General features: G+C 40.6%; 2 protein-coding genes across 2 annotated transcripts; both read left to right on the forward strand.

The window, feature by feature from the left end:
* Positions 1 to 242: 242 nt before the first annotated feature.
* On the forward strand, positions 243 to 10,382 carry colec10 (collectin sub-family member 10 (C-type lectin)). Its single transcript, XM_019872979.1, has 7 exons — positions 243 to 457; positions 2,871 to 2,942; positions 5,387 to 5,458; positions 7,529 to 7,582; positions 8,754 to 8,849; positions 8,963 to 9,180; positions 9,442 to 10,382. Exons 1-7 carry the CDS (start codon positions 349 to 351, stop codon positions 9,643 to 9,645), a joined length of 825 nt encoding a protein of 274 aa, XP_019728538.1. The 5' UTR covers positions 243 to 348; the 3' UTR covers positions 9,646 to 10,382.
* Positions 10,383 to 11,608: 1,226 nt separating this feature from the next.
* On the forward strand, positions 11,609 to 14,173 carry LOC109517658 (low affinity immunoglobulin epsilon Fc receptor-like). The gene is made up of 4 exons (XM_019872967.1): positions 11,609 to 11,797; positions 11,888 to 11,971; positions 12,116 to 12,892; positions 13,523 to 14,173. The coding sequence occupies exons 1-4, from the start codon at positions 11,698 to 11,700 to the stop codon at positions 13,900 to 13,902; spliced, it is 1,341 nt and encodes a 446-aa protein (XP_019728526.1). The 5' UTR covers positions 11,609 to 11,697; the 3' UTR covers positions 13,903 to 14,173.
* The last annotated feature ends 2,041 nt before the right edge of the window (positions 14,174 to 16,214 follow it).

Genomic DNA, 16,214 nt, shown 5'->3' on the forward strand with positions numbered 1-16,214 from the left:
CTGTGACTTAAGACACAGAGGAATACCAGACTCTGGTTAGTGTTGTTTGATAATATGACAAGGGGCTGATAAGCCCATGTAAACAAGAGTGTGTGTGTGTGTGTGTGTGTGTGTGTGTGTGTGTGTGTGTGTGTGTGTGTTGTGTGTGTGTGTGTGAGAGAGAGAGAGAGAGAGAGAGAGAGAGAGAGAGAGAGAGAGAGAGAGAGAGAGAAAGCATTTCTGGCTTAAAAGATATCTGCTCATTAGTGCTGCACTGACCGACTGATCTTTCCTTACGTTCGCTCAGTCGGCACATTAGCACAGAGGAGGTGTCATTCACATACACTTCTCACTTTCCTTTGGTACATAATGGCAAGTCACACAATTGGGTTATTCTTATTTTGTGTTTCGGTGGCGTTCTCCTATGTTTCCACGTCTCCCCAAGTCTGCAGCAACTCCCTCATACCTGGAGCTAAAGGTAAACACGACCACATATGCAGTATGCTGTTAATGTTTGGGGTTTTTTTTTGGTGCGACAAAAGTAGTACAGTATACGGTGTGATTGTGTTAGGTTATTATAACTCCCACTTTAAACAGGGAGTCAGCAATGCAAATACTTTTCCATTCCAGGCTGTTGGCTGTTTAACAAGTTGATACGTAATTTGGTTGTCTTGTTAAGTATATGGTCAAATGAAAGACGGAATGGAAAATTCTAAGGAAACACCAAGAATAATGCCGCAGGGCTTTATAGAGTTGTTGGTAAAGGTACCCAGCATGCAATGTCCTGTCGTTTAACAACGAGCTGATTGCTACCCCACAGATTTTTGGGAGGGAATGCCTTCCATTTTACAACATCCAGTAGCTTCTTCCCCTGCTGATTCAGACAGAGCCAATAAAACACACACCAGGCAAAGTTAAGCAGCATTTTTTTCCCCTCAACCTTTGTGCCAACAGGACACTAACGTAATGTGAGATGACGTGGAGGGAGTGAGTGAGGAAGTTAAGACCTGTTTGTGTGTGTGGTGCCACTGAGAAAGTCCCACTGAAATGTGTGTGTATTTAGACAGCTACCACGACACTGGACCGATTATTTGGACAAGACTTTTAGATACAAATGACTGCAGAATCCATCACTTGACAATGACCTTGCCCATGTTTGTGTATTCTAAGGGCGGTCTGATGTGTGGTTGAGGTTTCGTGAAGCACACTGCAGTCACGCTTGGTCACTTTTCTCTCTCATTGCTTCTTTTTCAGGCTTCAAAAGTCGTACCTTTACGTGGACGCCTCAGCATCCTGTTTTTAAATGGCGACACGATGTGCGCAACGGACCACTTCTGATTGTTAGGGATCAAATCAAATGACACACAATTCTAAACGGGCTTACTGCAAACTTGATCGGTATTCATTTTACAGTATTGCTGATAGGTTATTGTTATAGCTACACAAAGTATGTGGAGAAGAATGCCTCCGCTCCTTCGGATGCAGCACAGCTCCAGTCCATTGCAAACTGAAGAAGTGGCCATTGGGAATCTGGTTCGCAATGGCGTCAAACTCATTTCTGTCGCGGACCACATTCTAGTTACCGTTTCGCTTGGAGGGCTGGAGTTACCGAAACTATATATAGAAGTCAGGAAAAATGGTTTATTCAACTATTGTATAAGTTACGTAATGAGTAGTTTGGTGACAAGAAAATGCTTACATTATCTCTCTTATTTATTACAAATGAGAAGTTGAAATTTTGCTACAGATTTTAGAAAGAATCACGGAAGGAGACATGTTTGATTTGATTTCACGGGACACATAAAATGTTGTGGTGGGCCAGACCTGGCCCCCGGGCCATGAGTTTGACACCTTAGGTCTTAAGGTATCTCTCTTACATGTTCAATTCGCTAAAAGTATTTAATATATTCTTGGAAAGCAACTAACAACTTCTTAAGGTATCTCTCTTACATGTTCAATTCGTATTTAATATATTCTTGGAAAGCAACTAACAACTTTGGGGGTCCAAAACATCCTCATTCATGTAATCAGGCAACACATTAGCATTTGGTGGGGTTTGTTTGTTTCTTCGTTTTTATTTTGTGAACTACCAATGCAACTTGACATAGGAAAGACCGAGAACACTTCTGCTTAGATAAATATTAATCATGCTAACCTAAAAGGGCTACACTGTTTACACTTTACACTAATCTTATCCATTCCGGCAATACCTTTATTGTATACGTATGTCCCAAGAATCTGAAATTAGAACAACTCAAGTCGAGTTGAAAGTGTGGTCACCTCTGGAGTTTGCGTTCTCGCTTCGCTGATGGTAAAGTAGAGTCTATCAGTAGAAAATAGCCACACCAATTACCATCTAATTATATTGCATGAAGTAATTTTTCTGTGTATGATTCATTTCGGTGAGAAGAAAACAATTCTGAGCCAGTGAAGGCTTTCAGAAGTACTGTGAGAGTCTTAATATGGCCCAGTTCAAAGATGTTTGTTGCTTTCCTGCCTTTGCCCAGCACCTAATTTACAAAGTGTCCTTGGCAGCAACATCAGACATCCCATGTTGCCAAAACCTCTCTCGTGCACCTCATTTTTCTTTTTAACTCACAATAATGATGTCATAATTAATAGTCCAAAGGAACAGTCCAAACAAACAAAAAAGGCCCTGGCCTTTTTTGTTTGTTTGGTTTGTAGCATGTAGAGTCAAAAAAAACATCCAGAAAGGATTAACCTTGCATTTGAATTCACACACAACCACATCCCTCAATTTTGAATTTCAGATGAGTTTTCAATCACGTACCATAGTGATGGCAACATTTTGATAGAAAGTATGATATTATAATCCAAACAGTTTTTGAGACATCTCTTGTGGTTAATTTCCCCTCTTCCTATCTATGCAGGAGACCAAGGTGAGATTGGATACGAAGGAGATGAGGGCAGAATGGGGAAGAACGGACCACCAGGACATCCAGGTAGCACAAACTAGTTTATTTTTTTGCTTCAAATGACTCATCTTGATGCCAAAATGACAATTGCGTGATTTTAGATCAACAATAGGACATTGCATGTTAATAAAAATCTGTTTAATGCTGCCCGACTCTTGGATCCTATTGGACTTTGCAAGTGCACTGAATATGGACAGCGTGGTAAGAGCCCAATGGAGACACACAAGCACACACGCATGCGCGCGCACACACACACACACACACACACACACACACACACACACACACACACACACACACACGCGATGACTGTCAGCTCGTTACTCTCCAGAAATCTTTATTGAGTAAACTCGTAAATGTAAGTACTAAATGTAGACATTATTCAGCTTGGAGTGACTTCAGTGCCGTGTAGCCATGCGCCATTGCGGTTTTTGTGTACACTGACTGTAGCACCATCACAACCTCCAACATTTTAGCTGCAGTATGTCAAGAGCTCCACAGATGACGCATAAATTCCCCTTTTTAATTTAGGAGATTTTACAGGAAAACGTGGCTTAATTTTGGAATGTTAAGAGGGACTTAAGGACAGCTAATGCCCTGGAAACAAAAACAATGCGTTGCTCTTGGTTTATTAACGTCAACAAACAGTGGTGCTGCTTTTAAGTGAAAGTAAGTCTCATTTGAGCTGTGAATTTGCGATTGTGGGGTTTGATTGGCGTGATGTGGAACCCAGAAGCGAAGCACATGTTGACAAATGAAAAATTTGGCTCAGCACAGGAGTTTGATGCAAGCCAATTCGTAACTGGTCAAGCAATCTGGAAGAAAGGTTTCACCTCAGGATTTTAATCAGAGCTTGAAAAGTCCCTTCTGTGATCCTGTTTAACCAGCTCTCGGTGGTTTCAAATGTGTCTTCATCATGACAACCGAGGCCTTGCACCTCTTTATCCTCCGGCAGCTGCACGGGGAATCCAGACGTTAAGCCAGTTGGAGGGTTTGGCCATTATAAAAAGCAACAGCAGCGATAGGAACGAGTGTTATCTGAAAGATGGATGAACGGTTTAACGGGCTCGTGTAAGCACACGGCCAACGTCATTCATCAACGCAGGGAACAACAAAGCAACGCATCTTATTTCTATAAACAGTCAAGAATAAGTGTAAACGCTCCACAGTCTGCTCTCGGTTCTTTATTGTAATGTGCTTTTAAAATATACTGTATTTATAATATGCTTTGTACATATACTGTATATTATGTACACACATAGTATTCCACATATTGATGGACATTTTGTACTGTATTTTCATTCGACTGCAGAAACTTCAACAACACTTCTTAGACTTCATCAAGAAGCAAATAAACTTGTGAAGATACTCTGTGTGTGCCACTTCGCTCTCACAGCAACAGCTCTCTCCAGTGTGTCACTTTCTATTTCAAATATCATTCATTTCCAGTGGAATAGTTTCCTGAGGAAATAATCACAGCTGAAGGCCATGGTTTGGCAGTGCTTGCATAGGCACACACTTAATATGAAGTAGACTGAATCTGTGTGGGGTTTTTTTTAGAAAAAAAAGAGGTGTCCCTGTCAGAAGATAATCAAGTTTGACTTAAATAGTTTTTTTGTGTGTATATTGACATTGATAATTACAGAATCCATTACATTACTTACAGCCATTTTCTGCATACTCGATTTAAACCAAACCAAACAATTAAAAAAAAGCGAAGTAATGAAAATCCACCAAAATACAAATGGTAATTTGAAAAGCAGGCAGAAGTGATAGGGCAAAGAACAGTCAGAGCTCAGCGCACTTTGGAACAGCACCAAATTGTGCGCCTTCAGGACACCGACATGTGAAATTCAACTTTGAAAAAAAATTAAGCCCAATAATTAAATGACTGCAAAAGCATGCCAACAAGTGAATCATTCTTCTTTGGTCCATGTCCGAACGTTTTGTGGAAACCTATTTATCACAGTTTTTTTTCTTTATTATGTTTACACTCTTAGGAGCTTGCATCTCTCCAAAAAACAAAACAAAACAAAACAAAACAAAACAAAACAACAAAACAAAAAAAAAAAACATTCAAGGAAGGTTCTTTTAAAGTGAAACGCTGTGATTCTTTTCAATTTAGTGGGATTCTGACAGATCTCCAAATATTTAAGGGCAAGGATTTGATTTGGTTCGATTCAATGCACGCATATCTTTTTGAATCAAAACCATTTTTTTTTGTTACAACCCTATCACACATGCAATCAAAATTTTGACTCATCTAATAATGAGAGGTAGGGACAATTCAAGGATTATTCTACATTGAAGTGTGGTGATGTTTTTCGGGTTTTTTTTTCCAGAAACATATCAAAAGAGACATCATACTGTCTGTATGCTGTGTCCCATCTTTTCTTTGCATGATGTGTTAAAGTCATGAAAGGATGTCAAAAACGCCTCCACTCTTCTTCTTTCTTCTTCTGTATTTCCAGGAGCATTAGGAGAGGTGGGATCGAAGGGCGACGTTGGTCACATAGGAAAGATGGGGCCCATTGGAGCCCAAGGTACGAGATAGGGAAAGTCTTTACAATCTTGCACAGTAACACAGTACCCATGTATTGCATAACAATAACTCTATTCTATTTTAATTCTGACATGTATGTTAAGGTCACGGAAGAGAATACATTTTCCAATAGGTGTGTTGATGTCCACCATGGTTGATTAGTAACCAGTCCATGGTGTACTACTTCACTCACCCAAAGTCATCCGGGAGAGGCTCCAGCTCACTGTGATCCTGACCAATATAAGTAGTATAGAATATAAACGGATGGATAGTTTTCAGTGGTTTAATACTACAGGATGCTCAAAAAAATAAATAAATAAAAAAAACGTGAATGCACCTCATGTTGTGGCCACTGGGTGTAGTTTCCAAAGCACAAGAGAAAAATACCCAATGCATTAATACACAGGTGTCAAACTCAAGGCCCGGAGGACAGATCTGGCGCTCCACATCATTTAATGTGGCCCGTGAAAGCAAATTAAACATGTCAACTTCCATGATGCTTGCTAAAATCTCGACCAAAATGTAAAATTCTCATATATAAGAAATAAGAGACATATTGTAAGCATTTTCACCAAACCCCTCATTACAGTAACTTAAACAATTGTTGAATAAACCATTATTATTGACTGTTTTTGTTTGGTTTCAGTCATAATGGCCCTGCAAAGGAAACGGTAACTAAAATGTGGCCCACGACAAAAACATGTTTGACACCCATGCATTAATGTTTTGAATCCTGTTACCCTTTAAGCTATTTCTGAGGTTATCATAAATGATAACCTGATAAATGATGTCGTGCTGTTGTGTTTCCCCCTGTGTGGCTGAAATTTTGTTTTAACGAGTGCTACTCGGTGTCCTGCGCTTGTGAGCAACCACTTTTCTTCATGATCATTAGGTTAAATACGCTTACAGGAAAAGCGGTTTTGTAACATGACATGGAAACGTTTAGTGAGGTCACAACTCATTAAACACTTGGAACAAAAATAATTCATTTTCAGGAGCATTGTTGTGGTAAACACCAACCAACTGTGATTTTCAGTGTATCACAGTGAAGTTCCCATATACAGTGGAAGCTCCAAAGCAGGATTCAAACCATCAACGTATGTGACATCATGTATGTTATCAGCTAACCTGTGAAACTTCAGCTCAGTAAGCATCTAGAGCAGGGATGGACAAACTTTTGTGCTCAAGGACCATGTTTTTAATTGGTAGATGAGATTAGGAAAGATGTTTAAATTAGTTCTATAAATCTATAAATGAAATATGTAAATTTGCAAAATAATGTGAATAAAACATACAATTTGATAAATTAACCAAAATATTTCATCAATCAATAAAATATGTTAAATGGCAATGCAAAAAAAGTTTTTGCTTGTGTTTACCAAATTTTATTAACCAATATACCTGTGTGTGTGTGTGTGTGTGTGTGTGTGTGTGTGTGTATATATATATAATGCATGGATTCAACACTATATGAGATCATATAAATACTGACGACTTCGTTCTCGTGAGATCCTGAAATTCTACACGTTTGGGTGATATTACCATCTGCTGGTGATATTGTATTAGTACAACAGAAAAATCTGACAAATCAATTTTTGTGGTGAATGAGCAGACATCACACTGTACTGTATTTGAGGGGTCACATAACTGTCCAAAATAATCATAAATTGACTGTCAGATAAAATGGAATTGATTTCAATTCATGATTCAAAATACAATGCAATTGGCTGGTAACCAATTCAGGGGGTACGCGCCTGCTGCCCGGAGACAGCCGGGCTCGGCTCCAGCGCGCCCGCGACCCTTGTGAGAACAAGGGGATTTGAAAATGGATGCATGGATGGATTTAAAATATATATGAATCGGATATATATGTTCTATAAGTATAGAGTTTTTGTATAAGTATATAGTTTGTCACACCTAAATGCCTCAGGTCATCAAACAAACCCAAATATTAGTCAGACAGCACACGACAAATTATCTCTTTACCCTCAATTTGTTTTAGCTCACGCCTTGTGCTCGTCTTACACTGAGCATGAATATAAAGCCCTGTGTGTCTGATATTCTTCTGTAGGAGACAAAGGAAACGCAGGCTTGGATGGACCCTTGGGTTTGAAGGGGAAAACAGGTAGGGCTCTGTATCCTCACAAGCGTATGAAGCTATTTACAGGAAGTCATGCAGTTGTGTTGCAATTGCTCTGCCACCAGGGCTGGACAAGTACAAAGAAAATAAAACAAACAAACAAGAAAAAAACATGAAGGTTTGCATTCTACCTGAGAAGTCATTGCCATACCATTCGACAGTCAGGGTTCCATAAAATAAAAGGAATACATCCCTTGCTCAACACACTCATAAGACAAGCAGTATCAAGACTAAGTAAAAAGCAACATTTTGCTGTGATAAATTTACGACGTAATGCCATTTTATTTGTTGTTACTTTACTTTTAGCCAACTTCTAGCTCATGCATTTACTAGCAAACAGCAAATCAGAACCGACACCGTACTGCAATTAACGGCCCATTTATTGAAATCCTATCCAAAAGAAAAAGCACACTGACACAAAAACCTCTTAATTCGTGACAATTCTAAGTGCCGGATTTTACTTGTTCCCGCTTGTATTATGAATGTGTTGAACAGGTTTCTGGATATGTGTGCATTTCATTTCATAGAACCATGACAGTTGATGGTATGATAAACAATGAGTTCTCAACTACTTAGTTTGCTTATGTGAAAATAGCAGGTAAAATTAAATGCGATTGAAAGAATCAAGTGTTGTGTTGTGAAGAAGGATTGTGACAAAATTTATGTTCGGGCGCCACTCCTGATGACTTCTGTTGTGGGAGAAAGAGCAAATGCTCAATGTAGGCCCAGATTGACGAGGACATTGAGCAAGCCCTGTGACATAACTTATATGAGACATGCTTAGCTTAAGAGTGGCTGTTGTTGACTGAATGGTGGCTGCCGTCTGTTGCTAGTGTGAATGCTATCCCGGTGAATTAGATCACCACCACCACCTAGCTTTGTCACTGATGTAGATTTGTTCAATTTACTGTCCATGTTGTAATTGGTTTAGTGGGTTTCTCCCTCTAAATTGTGGGCTGGTCTCTTGGGGTAAAATGGAGGAAAAGAATTCAATAAAAGGGCACCAGTCAAGCTGACATCTGCCCTGTATGCCAAATGGCTGGTCCAGCACTGACTGTCACCAATTATAGTGGTCGTTTCAATTGGGTTCTTGCAGAATCTTCGGTAATAGGAGATGATTCTGCTCATATAAAACATCTCGTGTTTAATCACTTAGGCACTACTTGTGACTGTGGAAGGTACAGGAAGGTGATTGGGCAGATGGATGTCAATTTGGGCAAGCTGAGGAACACAGTGAAGTTTGTCAAGAAGAGTGAGTTTGTCAAACTCTGATCTTTCACCATTGTTACTTATGACTATCATTCAAGAAGTGACAATTTTGCCGTTCAACCAACATTTGTAAATGGACTAATCTCTCTTTTCTAGTCATGTTGGGCCTGACAGAAAGTGACGAGCACTACTACCTGCTGGTGAAGGAGGCCAAAAGATTCAAGGAGGCCTCGATGAACTGCGAGCTGAGAGGCGGCATCCTGGCCATGCCGACTAATATTGATAGTAACCGCCTCATAGCTGATTATGTCAGTCAGTCTGGACTCACGAGGGTTTACATCGGAGTGCAGGCTAAAAACACAGACACGCTTACAGTATGTGCATACTTAACTTACCGTCACCGTTTTGAAACAAAGCCCTACCAACACAATATTTTCTGAAATCTACCAGCAACAATTGTTTAGGTTTCAATAAATCACCGAGTGCTCAAAATAGGCATGTTATGCCTCACCATACAGGCTAATATAATGCATTGGAAAAAGACCAATTCCCTGTGAAAATTTGTTCACCAGGGGTGTTCCAGTTCCCTGTGTGTGAAGCCACTCATCACTGTGTTTTTCCTATTTATTCTTCAGCATGAGGGAAGAAACAGCTCCCGGGACGCAGATTCCAAACCACTCAAGGACTTTCCTGCATGGAGTCAAGATGAGGAGCTCACTTCTTCCAGCCACAATGCGAGTTGTGTGGAGCTGCTCAGCACAGGGACATGGAGTCATGTGGAGTGTGACATGGCCATGTTTTTCATCTGTGAGTTTCCAAAAAGCAGGATAAGAGGATGAGGAGGAGGAAGAAGTGCGACCTACTCTGCATCTTGAGTCATTGAACAGACCTTTCTTGCAAGTACAGTTCAGTAAATGATACATTACACTTAAAACGTGTCAGTTTTTTTGTGGCATTTCAGAACATGTTAGATTTAACTTGGTTTTACGATGCAAGTTGGTGCACAATGGGAATATCCAGTCTGTATTTTCTTCTTTTTACAGACAATTCAAAGACTTTTGACCTTGTGGACAATTCATGTACTTCATACTGTAGCTGGTCGATCTTGTTGTGGAAGTACGTCTCCGAATAGCAAGAAAATGACCACAGCTTTAGCCAATTTGAATGTGTGTGTCTTGGCTTAAAGAATGACAAAAATGCTCAAGTTCTCTGGTGTGGAGTTTGCATGCTCTCGTGATACTTGCATAGGTTTTGTCTGGTGGTTATCCAACTTCCTCACACTTTCCAAAAACACAGAAATTGACTGGCAACCAGTCCAAGGGTGTATCCCGCCTTTTGTCCAAAGACCACTCATCAGCTCCAGGTTACATTCTCAATCCTAAGGAGGACACGCATTGTAGAAAATGGATGGATGATTAAATTACATTCATGTCTGACTCTCTTACAAGTGGCATCTGACAAGGTGGAACATCTCTCTGTGACTTCCCAAGGTCATGTATCGTATGTTGCTGTATGTGAATTCAAGACTAAAGTGCCCATAGGTGTTAATGGGCCTCATTCACTAAAAGAGTGAAATTAATGTTTGCACTCTGCACACAATTTAAGGGAATGTGCAAAATCACTGTCGGATCCATGACATGTGCATACTGGCCCATTTTCTTTGCACCACTGTGCACATGTTGATGAATTGGAATTCATGCTAGATGACAGCGCGTGCCCACGGAGCTCATTTTTCCCCACGCCCATTTTTCCCTCAAAACTTTGACAAAGTGTGGAGGTTGTGAAACATTAAAAAAAATGTAAGAAATTGCTCCAAAATGTTTCAATACATTCTCGATCTTTATCCTATTTTCAAATGGTTCATATCATTGGAAAGTTTTATGACCACAGAAGCTGGCAATATATTGTGAAGCCTTGGAGTTAAAGTAGTTAAATGATATTTGCTGAGGCGCCTCATTTGCTTTATTCCTTCGGCGGTAACAGGATGAACATTCATTCTCACAACAAACCAAATAAATATCAACCACTCGAACCAAACGTTTGTTTACAAAGCACTTTAAACTAACCATTGCTGCATACACAGTACTGTACATGGAGTAAAAATAAGTCATGCAATAATAAAGACAGTGGAAGCAATAAATTAAAAGCACAAATGTAAAGCATTAATGTTAAGTTTTGACTGCTAAATGGTAAATGCGCTTGTACAGAGCTTTTCGACCCAGGTACTCAAAGAGCTTTAACACTGTCTCCCCATTTTACCAACTGATATGATGCAGCATTAGGAGCAACTGCCGGGGTCAGTATCTTGCTCAAGGTGCCTTTGACATGGTCACAGTTGTTGAGGATCAAACCCACAGCAATTTGAGAGACGACCACTCGACCACCTGCAGCCCCACAATGTCACTGACCTTGACATGTTCAAATCTCTATCCAAAACACTTTATTTTGACGGTGAGGTGTTAAAAAGTCGAGTAAGGACTGCAAGGACATGCATATTAACAATGATGCCCATTCAGAGTTTGGTGACTTCCTTTTATTGCAATGAGGAAATATGAAGTTGACTGTCCTATAATCTTAAAGATTTGGACCATCTTTTACTGATGATGAAAGACACAACCCAAAACGCCCAAAGTTTTACAAGTTACTCTCGATATAAGCACACAGAGAGGATGACAGATGACAGTTCATACTAGGATTTGTGCTCCATGTGCTCTGTAGACTTATGACAGGTCATAACTTTTTTCCCGGACGGTTCCTTTAAAATCATCGAAAGGCGTGGCTATTCATTTTTTTTTTCCTGATTCAGCAGATGCCAGAGCCTAAGCAAGGACTTTTTGTTGCAACACTTGGTGTTGGTGACAACCAAGAGGGTGTCAATACAAATCGGACACATGTCAGTGACATTTAACAGCAAATCGGGGATGATTACAGGAGATGGTTGGGAATTAATGGATTCTAAATCAGAATATGGCGGGGGATTTCGAAAATCAGGTAAAAATCATTTGGATTTATTCATCTTAAAAATGAGCAAATGCTACCAAATGAATGCTGCTTCTCTGTATTTTGTTATTTGTGACTCAGTTAGGTGTATTGGAGGTGTTGCACTCTGTCTGGGGCTGCTCTACCTTCTCCTGCTGGTTATTATCATAGCCATGTTGGGCCAATGTGAGTACATGCCTTGACATGACTGCAAGTCCAAACAACATTGTGCTGATGTCATTGCATTGGTAGCTCATCAACAGTTGTTATTAATGACAACATTCTTCTGCGGTTCTTTTAAGAATTCAGAATGTGTTCATTTTGTTGCAGACATCGGACCGAGCCCTCTGAAAAACACTCAACAACCGTCCATTGGTCTCACCACCTGTCCCAATCTGACTTCAGAATGTTTTCAGTTGCAAGGCAAATACAGCACCTTGTTAGAAAGCAATAATCAGTTAGAGACCAAGCTCTGTTCTCTGACTAAAGAGAAGGACACTGTCAAGGGGGAGCGAGACCGCCTTCAAAATGAGCGAGATATCCTTCAGAACCAGCGAGATGTTCTAGAAAATGAGCGGAACTCCCTCCACGGTGAACGCGATGCCCTAAAAATTGAACAAGGAACCTACAAGACTGACCTAGAAACACTCCAAAATGAGCAAGAGATCATTAAAAATGAGCGAGACGCTCTTGAAATTGAGCAACGAGTCCTAAAAAAGGAGGAAGAAAAGCTAAAAAGTGAGCGGGATTTGCTAAAGAATGAGAAAGAGACCGTACAACATGAGCGAGACACGCTTCAAATTGAGCATGGCATTCTCAAAAGTGAGCGTGACACTCTCAAATATGATAAAAGCACTCTCCAAAAGGAACAAGAAGCTCTTAAACGTGAGCGAGATGCCCTCAAAAATGAGAAAGATACCCTCCAAATTGAGCGAGACGGCCTCAGGACAGAGCGGGACAACCTCACGGTTGAACGAGACCAACTGAGTTTAGTGTCCAGCAACCTGACCAAAGAGCTGGAGGAGCTGCAGATCCGGTTCAGCAAAGTGGCTGCAAGTCGAGACGGCTTAAAGGAGGAGGCTCAAGAGTTAAATCGGAACAGATCAGGTGGGTACGACATACTAAAAAAAAACAACAACAACAAAAAGTTGAAACCTCATGATAAACACATCCATCCTTCTTTGGGATTCCTGCTAAGCACATTTAAATGAGCAAGATGAAGAGTACATGAAGAACTATCCTGACACTCTCGCTTCACTGTCCATTAACTTACAAATGAGAGCTGTTTCACAAGAATCTATCCATCTAGTTATCTAGCTAGCTACAGTAAATAATGTTATTGGATTTTTATGTGCGGCCCGGTGGTCGGCTGGTTAGCGCGTCAATCTCACGGTGCACAGCTCCCGGGTTCGATTCCAGCTCCAGCCTTCCTGTGTAGAGTTTGGATGTTCTCCCCGTGCCTGCATGGGTTTTCTCCGGGTACTCCGGTTTCCTCCCACATTACAAAAACATGCATGGCAGGTTAAAAACTCAAAAATTGTCCATCGGTGTGAGTGTGAGCGCGGATGGTTGTTCGTCTCTGTGTGCCCTGCGATTGGCTGGCAACCGGTTCAGGGTATCCCCCGCCTACTGCCTGTAGACCCGTGTGAGGATAAAAAGCAGTTCAGAAAATGGAAGGATGGATGGATTTTTCTGGATGAATATATTAATTGTGTCCAATTTTTGTGCTTCTTTTAGTCAAACTTTGCCCAACAAAATGGGTTAAATTCAAGGAGAAATGCTACTACATCTCTGAGAAAGGTGAAACTAAGTCATGGACCTTGAGTAGAAGAGACTGCCAAGACCGAGGAGGTGACCTGGTCATTGTCACCTCAAAAGCGGAGGAAGATTTTATCTCTGTATATTATGATCGAGTGTGGATCGGTCTCTCTGACTTGGATCATGAGGGCGAGTGGAAGTGGGTGAATGGGAACAAACTGGACTTTGAAGGATTTTGGCAAAAAGGGGAGCCGAATGACAAAAGCAGTGCAGAGAACTGTGTGGAGCATTCCCGTTCAGGGCGTGGATGGAATGATATGCGCTGTCGTGAGAGACTTTCTTGGATTTGTGAGGATTAAAATGTTGTGTGTGTGTGTGTGTGTGTGTGTGTGTGTGTGTGTGTGTGTGTGTGTGTGTGTGTGCGTGCGTTTGCGCATGAGTGTCACAGAAAATCATGAAAACAGAAATCATCCATGATCAAACTATGACCCTCATAATTATGTGTACAAGCAATGTTTTCAGTTACATTTAAACATTATTTCAACATTCAATATTCATTTATTCTCACACTGTCATATGAGTTTCCAACATTAACCACTGTGCTAATAAAGAAAAAGAAAATTGAAATACTGTACAAGCCCTTTTTTGCGCCTTACAGTTTTTAGGAAAGGATGGGTTGTTTTGAAGACTTCCATGACATCTGCATCTTAACATTATTTACTTATTTATGGTCATTCAACTATAAAAAGGAAATGAATGCTCTGACCTTCCTGCTTCCTATGTGGAGTTTGCATGTTCTCCCCGTGCCTGTGTGGGTTTTCTCTGGGTACTCCCACATTCCAAAAACATGCGTGGCAGGCTGATTGAACACTCCAAATTGTCCCTAGGTGTGAGTGTGAGCGCGGATAGTTGTTCGTCTCTGTGTGCCCTGCGATTGGCTGGACACCGGTTCAGGGTGTCCCCCGTCTACTTGCCCGAAGACAGCTGGGATAGGCTCCAGCACGCCCCACAACCTTTGTGAGGATAAAGCGGTTCAGAAAATGGATGGATGGATGGAATCTAATCCGTGTGTGTGTCCAACCTAAGGAGTGAGGGCTGTTGAAGACACACACTGGACTTGTTTGTCTATGTGTGTGTGTGTGTGTGTGAATGAAAATTATGGACGTGTGCAATCATTACAAAAACACCAAGTAAGCTGCTGCTGGTGTTGACGGTTCCAACCACGTACCTGACATACCTGCGAACTGTGAACAAATTTACTCCATCAAACTTGGCTCAAATATGTTGCAACTCTCGCCGATCGGCGTCACCGTTCTAACATTGGTTTGCAAGGTGAAATAAACAGAATCTGCCAAAAAATGAAAGAAGAAGCAGTAAACAAAAAGTAAGAGTAACTGAGTATGAAGATTATATCATGAATTTGTGGAGGGTTTTTATTTTTGTCTTTTTTTCTGTGAACACAAAGAGTAAAAAATCTGCTTCTCACAAGTCTCATTCATTTCCTTTCCTTCGGAAATAAAGGGTTGTCAGTTGATCAAGATTTGGCAAGCAAACATTGGGGCTCTTAAAAACAAAGGCATGATCGCACATGATGGACCGTCGCACCGTCCCTTCATTCACTGGAACTCGCCACCACTCCTCCTAACCCAGGGCTGAAATGCCCTCTTGGAGGTTAAGTCAATATTGGTACTTGTATTCCAAATCCTGGCTAATTATTAACTGTAGCATGGTCTTAGCGTGTTTTAACATCAGTGTGGAAGTTTTTCTTGTTATTTCTCTGTTGTCAGCTTACCAGTAAATTCTACACTCATGGTTATTTGTTGGGCGTTTTTGCTCCTGCATTTAATTAACTAGGAGCCATACCATTGTCCCTTCATTTGCCTTCATTTCTTCTCTCGGTCACTTATAAGTAATCAATGAATGACCCAGTTAGTCCTTCTTTTCCTTCTTGCAAAAGTAAAACAATAAGTGAGTGTTTTAACTGGATGATCAAGTGCAACCTTGTTGCCTTCAGATGTGATTGGAACGACCATGACAACATCCAATACTGAATTGAACACGTTGATTACACCAAAGAAAGACAACGGAAACAAAGGATCATAGAATTCCATTTATAAGAAAGACTCAAAGTCCTTAACAGCAAAAAACAAAAACAAAAAAACAACCAATAACCTCACTGTGAATCATGTTCGAAGGTAAATTGGAAGAAGTCGGACAGTACAAACTTTTACTCGTAGCCCCTGCTACTCTTGCCATACAGTTGTCAAAAGTAACAGTCTATTCAGTTTCAGATTTTTTTTTCTCAGCACACAAAAACAAAATGATCAGAACTGATATTCCAGGATGCACTAAACAAATAAGCCTTTGGTCAATACACAATAAACAAAGGGAAAAGAAAAATACTGTAATGTATTTTGCCTTTTTTTTTCGCTTTTTGCCACAGCCAGTCAGTATTTGGAGTTTAAGGATTCTCTTTGGTGAGAAGATAGAGTGAGACACGTTTAATTCATTTGGGCAGTTATTCTACATGCAGACTCACACCTTTGGATGTAATCCAGTGAAGCTTTGCATTAGTTCTTAGTGGTCTGTGTGTAAGTGTGTGTGTGTGTGTGTGTGTGTGTGTGTGTGTGTGTGTGTGTGTGTGTGTGTGTGTGTGTGTGTGTGTGTGTGT

This window comes from Hippocampus comes, unplaced genomic scaffold (genome assembly GCF_001891065.2).
Source record: "Hippocampus comes isolate QL1 unplaced genomic scaffold, H_comes_QL1_v1.1 scaffold242, whole genome shotgun sequence".
NCBI lineage: Eukaryota > Metazoa > Chordata > Actinopteri > Syngnathiformes > Syngnathidae > Hippocampus > Hippocampus comes.